Here is a 13,449-nt window from a genome sequence, read left to right as displayed (position 1 = left end):
GCGTTTGGCATGCCATGTCAAATCCTGTTGGATTCGCTGGTATGACTTTGTTCTACAGAACTGAATACGAAGTGTTTTGTCAAAATTCAGTGCAAGTCAGTTTATTGGAATTGTTTCACAAGTATCATCTGCAAAAAGTACCGATTTTGCCTGATGAATATTAAATGGTGTGTATTTCATAGACATAAAGAATAGGAGTGGACCTAAAATTGAACACTGTAGGACTGCCTTCGTAATTTCGCAGGTCACTAAAAACACTCACTCCACAGATGTTCTTACTCAGTAGGATTGCAATGTGTTGCAGGTTGTGGAGTGGCCGGCGCCGAAGGGAGGCGGAGACAGCCGAGGGACGCCGAGGTGTCGCTGGCAGATGGGCGTGGGTCGGCCACCGGGAGCGGCAGAATCATCAACGGGCGCGAGAGCGCCAAGGGGGCGTGGCCCTGGCAGGTACGCCTCGCTGACTTCAAGTGTTCTTCTGGAGACTTCAGTCTCATTTTTAGGAGTATAATTCGGTCTCACGAAGTCGAAAACACGGAGCGGGGTCGAATATAGAGGCTTATTTGCTTTTACACTGCACAACACAATTAAAGGATCACTTTTTCGGACCCCACAATTGTCTCCCTATGCGACGCATAAGCTTGAAATTTGGCTCATAGGTTCGTACAACCTACGAGGTGCATTCAAGTTCTAAGGCCTCCGATTTTTTTTCTCCGGACTGGAAAGAGATAGAAACATGCGCATTGTTTTAAAATGAGGCCGCGTTCATTGTCAATACGTCCCAGAGATGGCAGCACCGTACGGCAGATGGAATTTTACCGCCAGCGGCGAGAATGAGAACTGTTTTAAATACTCAAAATGGCGACGTTTTCCTTACTTGAACAGCGTGCAATCATTCGTTTTCTGAATTTGCGTGGTGTGAAACCAATTGAAATTCATCGACAGTTGAAGGAGACATGTGGTGATGGAGTTATGGATGTGTCGAAAGTGCGTTCGTGGGTGAGACAGTTTAATGAGGGCAGAAGATCGTGTGACAACAAACCGAAACAACCTCGGGCTCGCACAAGCCGGTCTGACGACACGATCGAGAAAGTGGAGAGAATTGTTTTGGGGGATCGCCGAATGACTGTTGAACAGATCGCCTCCAGAGTTGGCATTTCTGTGGGTTCTGTGCACACAATCCTGCATGACGACCTGAAAATGCGAAAAGTGTCATCCAGGTGGGTGCCACGAATGCTGACGGACGACCACACGGCTGCCCGTGTGGCATGTTGCCGAGCAATGTTGACACGCAACGACAGCATGAATGGGACTTTCTTTTCGTCGGTTGTGACAATGGATGAGATGTGGATGCCATTTTTCAATCCAGAAACAAAGCGCCAGTCAGCTCAATGGAAGCACACAGATTCACTGCCACCAAAAAATGATGGTGTCCATGTTCTGGGACAGCGAGGGCGTAATCCTTACCCATTGGTTTCCAAAGGGCACTACGGTAACAGGTGCATCCTACGAAAATGTTTTGAAGAACAGATTCCTTCCTGCACTGCAACAAAAACGTTCGGGAAGGGCTGTGCGTGTGCTGTTTCACCGAGACTTCGCACCTGCACATCTAGCTAACGTTAGGCAACAGTTTCTTCGTGATAACAACTTTGAAGTGATTCCTCATGCTCCCTACTCACCTGACCTGGCTCCTAGTGACTTTTGGCTTTTTCCAACAACGAAAGATACTCTCCGTGGCCGCACATTCACCAGCCGTGCTGCTATTGCCTCAGCGATTTTCCAGTGGTCGAAACAGACTCCTAAAGAAGCCTTCGCCTCTGCCATGCAATCGTGGCGTCAGCGTTGTGAATAATAGGTACGTCTGCAGGGCGATTACGTCGAGAAGTAACGCCAGTTTCATCGATTTCGGGTGATTAGTTAATTGGAAAAAAATCGGAGGCCTTAGAACTTTAATGCACCTCGTAATTAATAACCGGAATTCCCGATAATTTCCTGGAACCTTTCGCGGTTTTTATTGACGGCTCCGAAGGTCTGCATAATGGTAGAGTGGGTTTCGCGTTCTGCGCACAAGTTGCAAGGAACTGATTTCGCCTCCAAATCAAACTGCAGAAGCCACAGCTGTACTCGCAGCTTTAAAGTACTTGAAGAACTTCACAGTAAGCAACATTTTGACTTTAACGGATTGTAGTAGCTTATTCCAAAACAAGCAGACACCAGCTATTCTCTGGAAAACTAATTCACTGGTAACGGACGTCGTGAAAGCTATCGAGGTAAACGAAAATCTCTAAAAGAGGTACAATTTATGTGGATCAAAGGATACGCCAACGTCAAATATAATCGAATGGACGACGACTTAGAGAAAACCTCCGCTCAGAAGGGCAAGACATCAAAGTGAGTTCGATGTTCCGCTTCTCAAACCACTGTAGCACTATTGTGACCTTGTGACAGGGTCAGTTATGGTGCTGGAAGATGCCATTGCCTTCGAGGAAAACATAAAATACGAAGGGATGAGGGTCGCTTGCCATAATTTTTACGCAGTCTACAGCTGACATCCTGCTTTCGACTGCTGCCGGTCGCCACATGTCAGACTGTATGAATGTCCGTGTAGCACAGGGCCGGCCAAACGCTGCACAGTCTGCAGACGTGCGCAAGTGCTGCACATGTGGGCACGTGTGCGACAGCGACATCTGTTATTAGACATGTGTCCTAAATGAACGGCGGCGGCTCCACTTCCCTGTTTATGTGGTACAAGCAAGAGCGCAACATACCCAGTCCCGTTTACCGCTGGTGACCGTAACCTTAACACAGAAGTACTGAGAAATGGCAGGTACTGTGAAAAAGCAAAGGACGGGAGGTCTATGTTCTCAGTCGTTTAAAAATGACTGGGAACTGCAATTCTTTTTTGTAGCCGTTGGTGAAAACTCACAGTGTTTGCTATGCCGCTGAATAATAGGCGGCCAGCGTAAGTTTTCAATTTAAAGACACTACAATACATATCACAAAGACGAGTGTAGTGTACTAAAGAGTGAAGAACGGCAAGCAAAATTAAATGTCCTTAAGAAAATGGATGAGACACATCAACTCGATTATCATTTCTCATGACCAGTGATAAACGTGTTTGGATTTATTTCTTTCATAATTAAAAATTATTTTTTACTAACTGTGCATTAGTGTCTCATTCTGCTCCATGTTACATTATTATCAGGAAAGTTGGTCATTAAACCGATTGTTCCAATGTATACTTACATTTAGGTTTTTTTTTTTTAATGTGTGAAGGGGTACGCTCAGCTGAAGCCGATAAAACGTGGCATTCATCTAATTCTCAGTTATTATTTATTATGCAGATTTCAGATGGAGTTGATTAAAGATGTAGCAATAATGGTATTGAAATAACAGGTGATCATCCAGAGGTCTGTGGTTATCATTCTGTTCAGAGGTCAGTGAGACAGAAATTATGTGGGTGTAACTGAGGGCACCGAGAATTAGTAATAGCAAACCTTGCATTAGTTTAATGTTATTTGAAATCATGAATAAGGTTCGTTGGAAGTCACTATTTTTTTTCTTTATTGTGATTTCATTCCCCTGCCCCATATGGGCAGGGGAGGGCTGTCAGCGGCACAATCCGCCGCTCTTCAGCCGAGAGACACGACAACTAAAACAAGAATAAAATGATACATACATAAGGAGATAAAAAAAGGGGAACATAAAACAGAGTAAGGGGAGAAAATGGAGGTAAAAAGACATGGACATGTAGACGTTCATGGGGGACAGTTAAAAAAGTCACCAGAAAGTTAAAAAACACAGTTGGCGATGCTTGAAACACAGAGAAGACACTGAATGCGCATGCACAGGTTAAAAGTTGGCCACAGTATTAAAAACACTCTGAAACAACACACTTAAAACCCACTGGCAGCACACACGACGAAGAGTAAAACTACCAGGTGGGACCTGCCGAGGGAAAGGTCAGAGAGGATGGAAAAGGAGGGGAGAGCATGGGGCAGCTGAGGAAGCGGCGAGATGAAGAGAGGAGGGGCAGCCGTGGGTTCACGAAGAGGCAGGAGACACGTGGGGCGGGAGGAAGTCACTAAGTGCTCTCTTTCTCAAATACTAGATCAAAAACATTACTCGTATTTACGTGCCGTCAGTCAAGCTGCCTTAATAAAAACCCACTGTTGTTAACTGTATTACTTGTCTTACTGGGTTAAACTGTTAACATAAAAGTAGACGTCTCAATGAGTAGACTGTGACAGTATTTTAAATGTTTAATACGCGAAATACCTTCCCGTGGTTGGCTTGCAAGCTGTGGAAAGAGCACTAGAATGCGCCGGTACAGAGTATCCCAGCAAGTGGATAAAGCGACATCTGTGGGTAGAAACATGCACTACATGATCGCTGATGGCTGCGGCGTGCACGCTGTGACCCGGAAGTTGCACATGTGCAGGAGCACCACACGCGTGCAGAATTTCTGGCCGGCCCCGGTGTAGCATAATACTGCCCCAACTGTAGCCCTGTTCTGTATCTTTCGGTCGCTCTGCCGATCACTTCGGTAGGTGAGCACAGCAACTGATAGGGTTACCACAACTGAGCCTCCATGCAATTCGGTAAGCCGTTCGGTAACGACTCAGTAAGGTTCCTGAGGAACCGAGGTGGGCTCGTGCCATGTTCCCATCTGTCCTCGCGCGCTGATAACCTCGTTGTTGAGCGCCCTAAAACATCTCAGCCGACGACTCTGCACCCGACACGATCCACCACTGCGTGCACTACGCCCCACACCCAAAGCAATCAGCTGCTGCCACTACCAGAGACGCTGTTTCCATTCTTGTTTTCCAAAAGTGTGTTTACAGTGAGTAGTGTTGGTGATATAAGAAATCAGTGGAAATGGCGGAAGAAAATGAGAAGGTTATTACGGTCACATCCCAGTGACACTGAAATGGCTTCGTGTACTGTCATTGTGAGTCCCTTGTTCATGTGCACTAGATCTGAAACAAAACCAGGTCTAATAGTCACTTTATTATTGAGCAGTTTTGGCCAGTAGGCTTTGTCTGGCATTCCTCAGGAAAATTACCTGTGTTAAGAATTGTATGGCTGATAATGATTGTCCAACTGAGTGACTCATTGAAGGACTTTCTAAACAAATATACCTTCAGGTACAAACGGACGGCTGAATTTTTTTTTTAGGCTCTCATGTACAACGGCAATTCCTCAACAAGGTTACAGAAAACAACCTACATGAAATGAGCGGCTGGAACGTCTGTTTTTAAAGTATTTCTTGAACGAATAACTCGTGTTCTTGTTTTTATGTGCACTCGTTGTAGTGCTTAATAGTAATGAAAATCACAACAAGTTTATGTGTATGTGTGTGTGTGTGTGTGTGTGTGTGACAGTGAGGTTAGATGGTGACGTTTTGTAGGGATATCCGCAATAAGCTATGACTACCTTTTTGTAATTAATAAGGCATGTTTTCTGCTCAGACAGTACCTTGCCAAAAAGTTGCTCGCAGGCATTTCAATAGGCTTCACCTTGTCCCTCAAATGATGTTGCCAAATCTCATGGCGCCGCATTTCCTCAAGATGCTTTGCCCACCTTCGTTGCTCTTGCCTCCTTCTTAACAGTTCCATGCACACCATGTCCACTTCCATGATTCTTGGTCGAAATACATACATAATAACGTTTATGAACTCACTTTACACTTGGATGCATCACAGCGATACTTCAGTAAAATGTCTTCTCTACATCCAAATGTAAAAATCTTTAAATATTTCTAAAATAACAAATTGTCTCCGCAACGCCCATACCACACCTCCTCTCTGTACAGTAGATGAAAAATCGGCAGGCGGACCGATTGGTAACAGGCCTCAGTTGCTTGCAGAATAGCGTCAGCAGCTACCAGACCGAAAATGACGTCACTACCGAGGCTAACTGGTCTCCGCCTGTGGCATGGTGCATTTTTCGAGAAGCTGTTTGCCCTGGATGACTCTGTATACAGGGTGTTACAAAAAGGTACGGCCAAACTTTCAGGAAACATTCCTCACACAAAGAAAGAAAATATGTTATGTGGACATGTGTCCGGAAACGCTTACTTTCCATGTTAGAGCTCATTTTGTTACTTCTCTTCAAATCACATTAATCATGGAATGGAAACACACAGCAACAGAACGTACCAGCGTGACTTCAAACACTTTGTTATAGCAAATGTTCAAAATGTCCTCCGTTAGCGAGGATACATGCATCCACCCTCCGTCGCATGGAATCCCTGATGCACTGATGCAGCCCTGGAGAATGGCGTATTGTATCCCAGCCGTCCACAATACGAGCACGAAGAGTCTCTACATTTGGTACCGGGGTTGCGTAGACAAGAGCTTTCAAATGCCCCCATAAATGAAAGTCAAGAGGGTTGAGGTCAGGAGAGCGTGGAGGCCACGGAATTGGTCCGCCTCTACCAATCCATCGGTCATCGGATCTCTTGTTGAGAAGCGTATGAACACTTCGACTGAAATGTGCAGGAGCTCCGTCGTGCATGAACCACATGTTGTGTCGTACTTGTAAAGGCACATGTTCTAGCAACACAGGTAGTGTATCCCGTATGAAATCATGATAACGTGCTCCATTGAGCGTCGGTGGAAGAACATGGGGCCCAATAAAAACATCACCAACAATGCCTGCCCAAACGTTCGCAGAAAATCTGTGTTGATGACGTGATTGCACAATTGCGTGCGGATTCTCGTCAATTGGGCCAACTGGCGGGGAATTGAGGAAGTACTGTACATACTGACGAAACTAAAATGAACTCTAACATGGAAATTAAGCGTTTCCGGACACATGTCCACATAACATCTTTTCTTTATTTGTGTATGAGGAATGTTTCCTGAAAGTTTGGCCGTACCTTTTTGTAACACCCTGTATAGACACGACCATTGATATTATGTAACAATAAACGTAATTCATCTGACCAGTGACGGGGTTTCCATTGATGCAAGTTCTGCTGACAGTGATCTTGTACTCAGTGCAGTTGTGACCGCCTAGGACACTGAGTTGACATGGGAACATGTAGGAGTGGGCTGCTGCGGAGCAACATGGTCAGCAACGTCTGTCCTTTGAAACACTTGTGCCCACACCAGCGCTGTACTCTGGTGTCAGACTTGCCACAAATTGCTTCCTGTCCTGCTTTACAGACTGCACAACCCTACGACCTGGCACATTCTGTGATGAGACCTGAGCACCCAACACCTTGTCGCCTACTCGTGCTGCACCGTCCTTCAGCTGTTTTCCGTAGACCCTCGGGACAGCAGGACGCGAACAGCTGACTAGCTTTGCTTTTCCGTGATGCTCGTTCCCAGGCGTCATGTCATAACAATCTGCCAAAGTCGCTTGCGTCAGTGGATTTCTCCCAATGTGTCCCACATCGTCACTAGAACAACTTCCCATTCGTCTCTACTCAGCTTACATCTTTGCCTTACTGTGTCATATCCCCACAATGGCACTAAACAGCAGTGTGTAGGCAATGTGTTTTCGATCGAAAGTGTTGTTTTTAGAAGTAATTATCTGACACTCCACTGCTTTTCACATTCGTCAGACATCAGCAAAAACACCCTGTGAGTGCATTAGTGTCATTAGAATAAATTACTGGTGTTAGGAGTGGACCCTTATTCTATGACAGAGCACATCGGTGTTTAGCGGTAAAATTTGTTTAATTTATCTGTTGTTTCCAAAGAAGCACATGGGTTTACATAGATTGTGACATAACAATTTCAGGACAGTTGTCAAGATAACGTGTTATGTCCTGATCAGCAGAAATAAAACTGAAAAAAATAATATCAAATTTAACAATATGATTACAAAGTATGGCCAGATAAAGAAGATTTCTAATTTTTAATATTTAGGGGAAATCGTCCAGCCCAATGCTTCAGATAAAGAAGGAAATAAAACAAGAACAAGAAAAATGGAAATGGCATTCCAGCTAACAAAGAATGTGTACAACAAGAAGTCAGTATCAATTAACACAAAAATAAGGCACTAAAACACTGTGATTAAGCCAGAGTGTCTGTATGCATCTGAATGTTTAGCAATGAACACTAACAAGGAAATGGAAGCTATAGCAAAAAAGGAGCGAAAAATCATTAGAAGAGTACTTGGGCCGAGGTTTGAGAATGGGACTTGGAAGCTTAGAAGTAATAGAGAAGTGTATGACAAAATTGAGAAAGTGGGAGATACTGTGAGGAAGAGAAGAGTAAGCTTTTACGCCCATGTGAAAAGAATGAATGATGAAAGGCTGACAAAGAAAATATTCATGTTTTTTGACAAGAACCCCAGAACCCAAATTACCTGGTTCAAACAAGTCAAAGCAGACTTAGAGGAGATGTGTATAGGAGAAGATGATATAACCAACAGAGACTTAATGAGAGACAAAATTCAACATTTTGAAGGATTTGAAGTGAAGAAGAGAAGAACTGGAGGAACAGTGTGGACAGAAGACCGAAGGGAGCAGCACAGAGAGAGGATGAAGACATATTGGCAGAAGAGAAAAGAGGAGGAGCGCAATAGGAGAAATGTACATTGAAAAATAGTTGTTTAACGCGGTCCCTAGACGGCCAAAATCGGAATAAAAAAAATCAAATTTAAGTAGAAGGTTGTCTACAAGCTTTTTTTTTTTTACTTCTAGACAGTGAATCACTGTCTGAGTTGATCAATATTACGACTAATCATCCGGTTGCAGTTCTAAGTTTGGTACTATTTAGTATGACAGTCAAGCCTACAGAGGATGGTTAGTTTTTGTGACAAGATGAGCAGAAGATTACTCGACGTTGCTCGAGTTCAAAGTGGACGCAGGCTGGTGATCCAACAATTTTACCCCTCTGCAAGCGGCATTTACCTGTAGCTGCGACGTGCTGTCAGCTGCATGGCTGCTCTCGCCCTCTGAAAATACTATAAAAAGCTAATCAAAATCTTTACTGATTTTATCAGCCGAAACTGTCTCGTTAGGCGAGAAAACATGCATTCATCCCTAGTCTGGAAAATATGGCGATATACACGTGTGGAGCTGGAGCAGCGTGTATACTTCAATGCCCTCTCCAGTTCTCACAAGAACAATTAACTATGTGGCTGTTTCGTTTCTCTGCTATTTGAGCTCAACGACTCTTCAGCTAATTTCTAGCTGAATGCTAGCCAAAGTTAACGCAGTGTTCATACAAAAATTCCTCTTTACGCGTCGTACAGAGCGTGATATGCCCTTTTCTACACTTGACACTGGTTCAGAGGAGAGTCCCCAAAGTTTTCGGCATTGTGTCTTTCGTAACAAACTGTCCCCCACCTGTGTCCTTTTGTGCTTCATGTCACGGCTTTTTCAGACCAAAGGCAGCATTCCTTTCATCTTGTGGAAACTAACCCAGCCAATCGCAAAGGGCCTACCTTTAAACTGCGTTGAAATATCCCCAATTTTACTCCTTCCGAGTTTATTTCAGCCAGTCGGACATTTTGTGCCTGCTACTATGCCTAGAAGTTACATGCGTACATCACAAGAACTCCACAGGCCTTTCACGTGGTCAACTGCGTCGCTGATCTGTCTGTATCCATCTGGAATTTCCCCAACGCAGTTTTGTAAAGAATTTCTCCGTCGCAGGCAGCACTGGGCCGCTACCTGCTCCCTTCTCTATATCGCCCGGCGCGTTCGTTGTCTCTGTCACTGCGTGTCACCAACCCCTGTTAGAAGCCTTTCGTTGTATGCGGGCCTTGACGGCACAGCTCGCATCTGCCCCCAAACTAAAACGTTTCTTCCAGCAGATTTTTTCACCTTTTACTCATTGACATGCAGGAATTGGGGTCGGTGTGTTAATACCGTCGAATCGAGTGTCGTCCCTTTTGGCATTACCTACTGTACATTTTGATAGGCAAATCTGTTCACTAAGTATGTCAGGTGACATATGCATCTACTTGTTACTTTCTTTCTTTCGCTTGTGCCTTTTCCCGCAGTTAGGCAGGGATGGCAAGGTTAATTGAATGTGGCAATGTTAGTGGAAAGGGTGGCCAGATGCCATTCCTGCCGCCACCCATACCCCCCGGGACAGATTTAGTGTACCCCAACTGTCTGCGACTAGTGTAATCCATGGAATAGTACGAAAGTGTCCAAATGTCTGGGAGCCGTGTAACTGAGGCGGGATGTGGGGACCAGCCCAGTATTCATCTAGGGGGATGTGGAAAACCGCCTAAAAACCACATCCAGGCTGCCCGGCACACCGGCCGTCGTCGTTAATCCGCCGGGCGGATTCGATCGGGAGCCGGCGCGCCTACCCGAGTCCAGGAAGCAGCGCATTAGTGCTCTCGGCTAACCTGATGGGTTATCCATCTACTTGTTATGACGAATAACATCTCACGTAAGGTGCAAAATTAACATCAATTCAAGCTGACATCTTACAAGTACTCCAATACAAATTATTCCGTTTTGACCTAGGGGTAGAAGGACTTGTCAGACACAGGTATATGCTACAGCAGGAAAAAAGAAAGTTGTTTGTGCTATTAGTCATACGTGTGGTTTTCATGGAGCGAGCACCAGCGAGAGTCTGGAAATTCCATAGACACACCCTGTTGTTGTTGATGTTTGGACATTAGTATTTTGCTGTTGTTGTTTGGCAGGCGTCCCTGCAGCTGTTGCACCCGCAGCTGGGCCTGCTGGCGCACTGGTGTGGGGCCGTGCTCATCCACCCGCTGTGGCTGCTCACCGCCGCGCACTGCATCCACAAGTGAGTCTCGCCCTGCAGGCCTGCACTGCTCTAATCTGCAGCAATAACTGGACAATTTTACAGTTACAGTATCTACTGGCCATATAACAGTAATGCATACTAATATTACGAGGGTGATTCAAATCAAAACCCTAAAAGTTCCGTAACAATTCCAAAAGTTGTGTGATTGACTTGGTAGGTGGCACTGATATTCCTTGAGGTTAAGAATGACCGACAGGTGGCAGAGTCATGCTACAACGCCGGACGAGGCAGCAGCATCCACAACAAGGTGGCCGCCCCACTGTCAACATGATCTGCGATTGAGCAGCCATCTGTGATGCACTTTATGTATTCTCAAGGTACATCGCAGAATGACAGTGCGATACAGAGATTTGTGGTTGTTATTGGAGAAAGTTTACAAGTTCCCCAGGAAGTTGAAAAGTGGTATAACTTCTGTGGATGATGCCCCAAGACCAGGGCAGCCTCACCGTGTAGTGACGGAAGAAAAAAATGGCTCTGAGCACTATGGGACTTAACAGCTATGGTCATCAGTCCCCTAGAACTTAGAACTACTTAAACCGAACTAACCTAAGGACATGACACAACACCCAGTCATCACGAGGCAGAGAAAATCCCTGGCCCCGCCGGGAATCGAACCCGGGAACCCGAGTGGCGGAAGTGAACATTACATTACTGGAGGAGCTTGTAAAGGAGAACAGCCATTTAACGCGGGCCATGACAGCGCACCTCGCGTCTGCCACCAAACTAAAACGTTTCTTCCAGCAGCTTTTCTCACCTTTTGTTTTGATTTGGGTTTTGTGAGTTAATACAGTTGAATCGAGCGTCATCCCTTTTGGCATTACCTACTGTACATTTAGACAGGCAAATCTGTTCACTAAGTATGTCAGGTGACATATCCATCTACTTGTTATGACGAATAAAATCTCTTCTAAGGTGAAAAATTAACATTCATTCAAGCTGCCACCTTACAAGTACTCCAACACAAATTATTCTGTTTTGATCTAGGTTTGAAGATTAGTACTCTGTCAGTGCAGAATATTGTTTACAATGTATTTCACTTCAATTAGGTGTCTGAAAGATGGTGCAAATGGCTCTAAGCTCTATGGGATTCAACATCTGAGGTCATCAGTCCCCTAGACTTAGAACTACTTAAACCTAACTAACCTAAGGACATCACACACATCCAAACCCATGGCAGGATTCGAACCTGCGACCGTAGCAGCCGCGTGGTTCCGGACTGAAGCGCCTAGTACCGCTCGGCCACAGCGTCCGGCTCTGCAAGATGGGTACCACATCGACAGACTGCCGAATCGAAAGATGATCGTGTCAGAGCCTATAAAGAAATTTTCCTCCGTTTCCACTTTGAAGGTGATGTATTTCTGGTAAAAACTGTTACAAGCGGTGAGATTCGGGTCCACTATTATCAACTGGGGACGAAAAGGTCAAGCAAAGGAATGGCGCCACAGCTCATTGCCAAAACCAAAAAAATTCTGCACTCAACCGTCTGCTGGAGAAGTCACTCTCATTCTCTTCTGGGATGCAAATGGAGTAATTTAGAAGCATTACATGGATAGAAGAGTTACACTAACCCTCATTTCTTGTTCAGATATCTGAAAAATTAGCTTTATCCTGAAATCATGAGTAAATGAGAAGGACTTCCGAATTGAGAGTATTGATAGAGACCGCACACAGCCTGCAAGGCAGCTGGACTATTGAGGACATTAAATTTGAATGCCTGGTAGATCCTCCTTTTTCACCAGACCTCGTTCCTAGTGACTTCTATCTGTTCAGTGCGCTCACAGGAGGAATGGGAGGCGGCCATTTTAGGAGTGACCAAGAGGTGAGTACTGCGGTACACGACTGGCTACACACACAACCAAAAGAATTCTTTCATTATGGTATTTATGCACTCCCGAAGCGGTCGAATATTTGCGTCCAACATCAGGGAGGCTATGTCGAAAATTACATGTAAGGTTTTTGTTCACTAGTACAATTAAAAATATTATAGCACTTTTAATGTTTTAATTTGAATCGCCTACATATAAATGCGGATGTGTGTTTGTCTGTTAGCTCTTCATGACCAAACTGCTTAACCGAATTCAAAGACATTTCGTATGGGGCTAGGACAGCTTGGAACTTGAGGAAGAGCATAGGCTGCTTAAAAAAATAAATAAATAATAAAATTCTACCTCTAAGAAGAGGGTGAAGTAGGGAATGGATCATCTGTTTTCGTATCAGTCAACAAAACCACGTTAAAAATTGTTAAAAATGTTGCATAACGTACACATTGTGTCATGTGCAGCTACTTCAGCAGCACAATGAATAGCTGTACACTCGTGGGCACACCCCTCTGCACACACCACTCGCCGGCCGGGGTGGCCGAGCGGTTCTAGGCGCTACAGTCTGGAACCGCGCGACCGCAACGGTCGCAGGTTCGAATCCTGCCTCGGGCATGGATATGTGTGATGTCCTTAGGTTAGTTAGGTTTAAGTAGTTCTAAGTTCTAGGGGACTGATGACCTCAGAAGTTAAGTCCCATAGTGCTCAGAGCCATTTGAACCAACACACCACTCGGCAGTGACGCTGCGTGTGTTGTCGCATCATGCGTTGGTGCGATTGGAGCAGGGGGGTGTGGGGGCGGAGCACATCACGAGCTGTGCTTTACCCAAAAAGGCTGATAGGTGAAGGCAGCTGACGTCATTACACGTACAGTAGCCTGC

The 13,449-nt window shown here is 45.1% G+C and overlaps 1 protein-coding gene across 1 annotated transcript in view; it reads left to right on the top strand.

Moving 5' to 3' along the window:
* LOC126109750 (serine protease 33-like) overlaps positions 1-13,449 on the top strand; it is a 182,749-nt gene that overhangs the window by 88,478 nt on the left and 80,822 nt on the right. Inside the window, exons 2-3 of the mRNA XM_049914801.1 lie at positions 305-447; positions 10,624-10,730. Coding sequence (XP_049770758.1) covers positions 305-447; positions 10,624-10,730 — 250 coding nt within the window. The remainder of the gene's footprint in view (positions 1-304; positions 448-10,623; positions 10,731-13,449) is intronic.

The sequence above is a fragment of the Schistocerca cancellata genome, chromosome 12 (assembly GCF_023864275.1).
Source record: "Schistocerca cancellata isolate TAMUIC-IGC-003103 chromosome 12, iqSchCanc2.1, whole genome shotgun sequence".
In the NCBI taxonomy this organism is placed as follows: Eukaryota; Metazoa; Arthropoda; class Insecta; order Orthoptera; family Acrididae; genus Schistocerca; species Schistocerca cancellata.
Note: the sequence above shows the minus strand (reverse complement) of the source record. Positions and strands in the feature narration are given on the sequence as shown.